The 7,186-nt window shown below is 25.8% G+C and overlaps 1 protein-coding gene across 1 annotated transcript in view; it reads left to right on the forward strand.

The window, feature by feature from the left end:
* LOC122270875 (formin-like protein 2) overlaps positions 1-6,273 on the forward strand; it is a 10,996-nt gene extending 4,723 nt beyond the window's left edge. Inside the window, exons 5-6 of the mRNA XM_071181885.1 lie at positions 565-645; positions 6,184-6,273. Of these exons, the coding sequence (XP_071037986.1) occupies positions 565-645; positions 6,184-6,273 (171 nt within the window). The remainder of the gene's footprint in view (positions 1-564; positions 646-6,183) is intronic.
* Positions 6,274-7,186: the final 913 nt, after the last annotated feature.

The raw sequence follows: 7,186 nt of genomic DNA on the forward strand, positions 1-7,186 counted from the left end.
TATATGTATATATTTATATAGATATATATATATATATATATATTCTAAATATAATTTTAAAAAATCGTGTTTTTATGCAACATACAATCAAAAGAGATAATTGTACTAAATAAGAATTTGGCTATAATATTGAACTTATTAAGAATAAGGACATAATAAGAATATTATTTATATTTCTAATCTTAGTTTTTTCTCTCAATAAATTTTTGAAATAATTAAGTTTAAAGGCATGCTTTATTCCTAAAGTGATGATTTTAAAAGTTTTTTATTCACAAATACATATTGTTATTATATACATACATTTCTAATGTAATGTTTAATTTATGAATATAATGCACAAGTTGACCAGATCAATGCATTACGATTATATTTGCTGCCAACTAAGGACTTATTTTGAATAGAATCAATTATACTCATTACTTATTATGATTACATCATATAAGTAATGAGTATTAAATCTCATACAATATATGATTACATCATATACTGTATGAAATTATTACATCATATACTGAGATAATCAACAATTGTATTACTGTAACAATAAACTTTTTATTTTTGTAGGCTATTCTGGCTTTTGGAAATTATATGAATAGTGCTAAACGGGGTCCAGCTTATGGCTTTAAACTCCAAAGCTTAGATATGGTAAGTTAAGGATTGTGGCAGTTTAATTTCAATGTTTTTGTTAAATAAAAGAAATTGCATGTAATATAAGATGTGTTTTGTAATGACTCCTATTGCTATATATTTTTAGAATACTTTTTAAAAATGAATTAGCAAAGTTTGCAGATGAACATTTAAGTGAGAAAGGCATCAAAACGTTTTTAAAATTTGGTGAAGTAAAAAAGGTGAACAGGGTTTCTACAAGTTCTGAGAAACCTGGAATTTTTAGGAAATAATGCATTTTTCATTTTAACCTGGAAAAATCTTGCAATAAATATGGAAAATAACTAATTACAAAATTCATATTGGCAATATGTAGTCCAGTGAAAGTAAATAAATGTAACATCAATTATTTCTTGTAGAAATTCTACTGCAATATGGTTAAAAAATTTCTACACTTTTTAAAATTAGAGTATTACTTTTTGTTTACTGTTTTTCTAGGTGATTTTTTAAATGTAACTATATTTGCAATTTTAATAATGTATGTAAAAAAGTTTCCTTCTCAATCACGAGTAAGATAGATGTTAGATTACAGATATGACTTTACCAATACATTTCTAATGGAGTATTATTATATATTACTAAAATGTTATCTGCAATTTTGTTGACAATTTCCGAAAAAGCATTTTAAAGTTTGAAATTTTATATCTAAAATTGAATGGAAACCTAAAACTCATTACAACCAATTTGATAGCCTGATTTTACTTGGGATTTTTCTAATAATTAGTGCCTTCCTGCAATATCATTTTTGATATTTTTTTCTCGTCCTACCTTTGTAATGCATTGTTGAATTTTAGAAACATTTTCATATCTTAAATTTTAATTTTAATATGCGTTTCATATTGACTTCATTTTTGACTAAGAGTCTAAAAGTATATATTAATTAACTATGGTGACTATAAAACAGCCTATTTTGCATTGTATCATATTTCATACATTAAATGGTTTGTGTTACTTTCATAAGTTAAATGGGAAAATTTTCTTGCTAAGCATGATTAAAAATATACACTAAATGCAAGGGCAGAAATTTTTTTATGAGTCTAGACTTTTCAGCTTTATTCGATGTTCAATCTTCTTTTTTTTCATATTCAAAAGGTAGTTTTCAAGTGCTTACTGTAATCAACTTTAAGAAAATAGTGAATGAACTATAAAGTATTCGATATAATCACTTTACTATTCCACAAATGTGGAAGAAGTTCCTGACTGCTGCATCAGAGATGTATAAAAAATGTGTTTTGTTTCAAAAAGTTAGTTTTTAGTTCATACATCATTTAATCCCTCATCTAGAAGCAAAAATGGTTTATATTTCTCAGAAAATATTTGTTTATACAATGATTTTTATTAAATTATTATTATTGTTCAGGGTGGCCACCCATCTAGAAAACCTGGAATTATCAGGGAATTTTTTTATACTGGAAAAAACCTGGAAAAATCTGGGAAATTTGGATAAAAACCTGTAAAAATCAGGGAATTTTAAAGAAAAGCTGGAAATTTTTTCTTAGATATTTATTTTTAATTTCACTAATTTAAATTATTTACTAATTTTCTTAATTTAAATTATTTCATCCATTATACCCACATTTTTTAGACGGAAATGTATCTCTCAACAGTTGTCATCAACTTAGCTATATTTTGCTTGCATCAAAATTTGCTCCATTATATCCCTGTTTAACTAGAATGCCACATAAAATTCTCCCATTGTTGCTAAACAAATGTACAAACCTTTGATCTCTGTGGAGACTATGAGATTGTGCAATTTAGGAAAGGCAAAGATTGTGCTGGGCGTGGAAGAAGGTTTTAGGATATTTGCTTCTGTTTTAAAATTCTGTCTGTAGGCTGAATCAATTTGTGGCTCATGTTTGTTCAGATGCTAAGGTGGTAATTTTTTTCTATTTTGACGAAATGAGTCAAAAGTTTTTGTATTTTTAACTTAATAAAAATTCTCAAAAAATTAGTTGGTTAAAAAGTAATAATAATATATTTTATTTTGCACTCTTTTTCTGAAAGCTTTTGTACTCCCATTCAAAGAAATCTGTAAATTATTTTTTCTTAGCAAACCAACCAATCACACATTTTTTTACAATCGCAAACAGAAATGTTTGTCGACAAATTGTTACAATTGTTGCATTAATGCTAATTTTTTCTATTTTATTTTAATCTTTTATAACATATTTTAATTTTAAAAAAAGGATTTTTTAGAACTAAATGTATATTAATTAATATTTAATTTTACTGTTTTGTTGGTAAATATTTGATTTTTAACTCAAAATTCGAATTGTATAGTTATCAAAATATCGAAAGCTCTTAAATGTTGCTTGCATTCCAGAGATGATATTTCCAAAACTATCCTTTTTTTTACCCTTTGTTGTGCGCTGTACAAGATTCTAATTGTTAAAACAATTAATTATGCTAAACTAAAAAATTGTGTGTTTAGATTGGAATTCTTTAAATGTTTTAATTTCAAATGAAATAAAAAAAGTATAAAATTTAAGAAATTTTATTTATTTTTTTCTGTAGAGCATAAAACAAACAATTAGACAATTTTACATTTGTGACATTTATTTTTGTGTACTGAATCTCTTAAAATAATAATGCTAATTCAAAACAACATTATTTAAAAATTTGACTGGAGATATTGGTTTAAAGAAAATTTTATCAATGAATTTTATTAAAATACTGGTAAGATAAAATACAGTATAATGTAGTACACAGTACAGCTTTATATTGAAATGTAATTACAGTGACTCACAAACAAAAGTGTTCGTACACTTATGACTTTCAATAAAATAAGACTATCCATTAATTAAAATGAATATTTCAGAATGGATATTTAATTATAAAAAATGTATTCTAATCTTAACAAAACTGTATGGAATATTTTGTCTAAACTTTGGAATATTTTGTCAAAGCAAAACTTTATTTTTAAGAAATCAATCATCAAAAAGTGATAAAAACTTTATCCCACAAAAGTCATCATACACTTTCAAGAAGAAAAAAAAAATCTGTCTATTAGTAAATATTCTAATTTTCCGTTAAATTAACATTTAGTTGAGTTTCCTTTTGCTTCTACAATAGCTTTTATAAGTTTGTAAATACTAGTTTTTGACTAGTTTTTTTTTGTCGGGTGAAATTCATGCAGAGTGTTTTTTTAAAAATTTTATAAAAACTTTTACAACACTCAATTGCAAATTTAGGAATTTTTCCGCAAATTTTATAATTTTATCTCTGATATGAAGCCCTTCTTTTAAGCATTTTATCACATATTGCCCAGTGCAATAGGACGCAATGAACTAATTTAATATATTCATTACTGATTATCCCTTATGATGACAAATAATAAAATTTGGTCTATTATTTTATTACGACCACAAGCCATTTTAAATGATAAAATAAAATTTTACGGAATCAGCAAGCTAAAATTAAAATATAATTATGCTATCATAGGTTTGATACTAAATTGCAAATAAATAAATAAACAATTAAATGAAAAATAACTAAATAAAAAATTAAATGAAAAAAACTAAATAAAAAATTGAAGCAATTGACGATAATTTTAATTCTGAAATCTGAAAACATTTAACTGTACAATGACTTTTGTGGGTTACTATTTGATTGTTGATATCTTAAAAATTAACTTTTGCTTTGTTTTTAAAGTATTCCATGCAGTTTTGTTAAAAATAGATTATATTATAAAAATAGATTATAGTACTTATTATCAAATACCCATTGTGAAATATTCATTTTAATTAATGAATTTTTATTTCCTATTTCAATAAAAGTTATAAGTCAACGAGCACTATAACTTTTGGGAGCCACTGTAATTATAAAAATTTATTGATATATATTCACCTGAAATTGTTTTCCTTTGCTTAATGAAAATATATTAAACAATAGGGGAGAGTGGGGTCAATTGTAACATTTTTTACTTAACTATTTTAAACTAACAAAAAATCCAATATATTATTAATATTAATTGATAGACGAGTAAAGTAGACTATCCTCTACTAGAAAAAAAAAATACTTTATTTTAAATGTTATTATATTAGTTATTAACAATTTTTGACAGTCGTGCACTTGTTACAATTGTCCCCACTTACGGGGTCAATTGTAACAGTTCATAAATTCAACTAAAACATAGTTAATTATACATATTATCATAGTTGTGATATATTTTTTTATTGATCAAAATAGTAGTGATATTTTAGGAGTAAAAATAATAATGAGCAGAGACCTAAAGGGTTAAACTTTTAACTTTAAGGGGTTAAAAATTTTAATTTATGCTGTGAAAGGTGACAAATAAAATAATGCACATGCAACATAATATAAATGATATAGGAAACTATTGGTGGTTCTTAAAGAGTTAAAAAATGGTTTGCAAACATAAGATTAATTATTTTCAGCAGTTACAATCGTCCCTTTACTTATTGTTACAATTGTCCCCAAGACGCCATTTCAGCTTCATTTGTTAAAAACAATGCTAGTTAATTAGTAAAACTAATCTTTTTTTTATTGAAATGTTAATTAAGGTGTCCACTTACATATTCGGTTACTAAATTGTATTTGTTTAAACAAAATTACTTTGTTACAATGTAATATTCTAATACCAAAAAAAGTACTTGCGTGGCGTGAAACTATCTTTTGTGATGTAACTCTCTCAAAAGTACATAAAAATGGTTGCCATCAGGGGTGTACATGTAGATTTATTAAATACACCTTGTGCGCCACCTAGGAATCAAATCTAGATCCCGACACTCGAAATTTTTGCTCTGTTACAATCGTACCCTGTTACAATTGACCCCACTCTCCCCTACTTATCCAAGGTTTTATTGGTCATTCTGTTTTTGCCATTTTGTAGATACACACAAATACAACTTAAAGTGAAACATTAAAAGTTTTTATTCAATAAAAACAATATATTCTACAAGCTAAACACATTATTTTCTCCACGTGTCTTAATTTTTTTAAAATTAATGTTATATTAAAACATTAAATAAAAAATCAAAATCTTGTCAAAAAAAACTTTTTTTCAAGATGAAATGTTAAAAAAAATTACATTTTGAATAAAATATTTTATAATATGGACACTTTCCTTGTACACATCCTACACTTTATAAGAAAAGAAAAAAAAACACGAACCTGGAAATTTTAAGATTTTTACCTGGAAAACCTGGAAAAATCAGGGAAATTTGAAATCTGATTTGAGTGGCCACCCTGTTGTTGTTTTTTGTTATTGTGTTGGCAGATGTTAAATTAGTTGGATTATACAAGTCTAAATTTATTATTTTAAATTTTTTTTTTCATAAAATGCATTAAATTGAATTTATGCAACTTAGAAATTTGGATACTAATTTTTCTATAGATTTAGTTCTTTCACGAATATTATAATCTGAACGGTTTGTCTAAAAGTATTTGAAATTATTTTTATATTAGTACTTTGATTCTATATTAGACTGTATCAAAACTGCATTTGTTATTTAGTAATTTTAAATAATTTTTAAAAATGCATGAAATATTTTTAAGGTCCCAAAAACCTTTGATGAAGTTGAACCAGCTGTAACTACACCTGTGAATGATTTTCAGGTAATCATAGTTTCCCATTTATTTCTTTGAAGGGAAAATTTTAAAAATTTCTTATTATCCGCAAAATATGCACACAAAATATGGTTAGTGTTCTAAACATGTGGCCCCATGCTTTTTGAGGCATTAAGAGAATTACCTAGTTGTCTCAGGTCGTGATATTCTGAAGTCTTGGACATTCTAAATACTGAGGCTGTGGTAGTCTCAGGTATTCTCTCGTGGTATTCTCAAGTTGGTCTCAGGTTGTGTTCTCTGGTCGAATCAGTCTCGGTTTGTGTTAGTCTCAAGTTACGGTAGTTTCAGGTCGCCTGTGAGTCTCAAGTCTTGAAAGTTTTAAGTGGCGGTAGTCTCAATGCGTAGTAGTCTCAAAGCTTGGAAGTCTCTAGTCTTGTTACTCTCACTACGTGTCTAGTAAAATATCGAGGTAGTCTCAAATCGATATATAGTTCTTATCAAATTTTGGAACTCCTGTCTGGTATGGTCAATGCCCTTTCCGTAGGTCAAATCATCTTTTTTGACAGCCTGTTGCATGGACACCAAAGCATTTTATAACAGCAGCAAATAAAGTTTTTATATTTTTTAGTAGTAATCAATTCCTTCCCATTCCTTTCTTCGTATATTGCTCACTTAAACAATAGATTTTCCTAAAAAACATTTTTGTCATAATAGCGGTTAGATAGTAATTTTTAAATTGTAATAAAAATATTCTTGGAATTAGAATTTTGTCAGCTCCAATTTTGTTACACTTTATATACCAGTTAATAAAAAAATTATCAGAAGAGTGAGAAACATTTTTGTCCCATTAAATATAGTCTATTTTACACTTTGAAAAATATTTTTTTTTAAAAAATTAAATGTTCATTTCTAATTTTTCTTAAAATTCTTGAAACTCATTATAAAATTTAACTTAACCATTTAATACTTTGTTTCTTAACTGGTTGAAAAT

This window comes from Parasteatoda tepidariorum, chromosome 6 (assembly GCF_043381705.1).
Source record: "Parasteatoda tepidariorum isolate YZ-2023 chromosome 6, CAS_Ptep_4.0, whole genome shotgun sequence".
NCBI classification, from domain to species: Eukaryota; Metazoa; Arthropoda; class Arachnida; order Araneae; family Theridiidae; genus Parasteatoda; species Parasteatoda tepidariorum.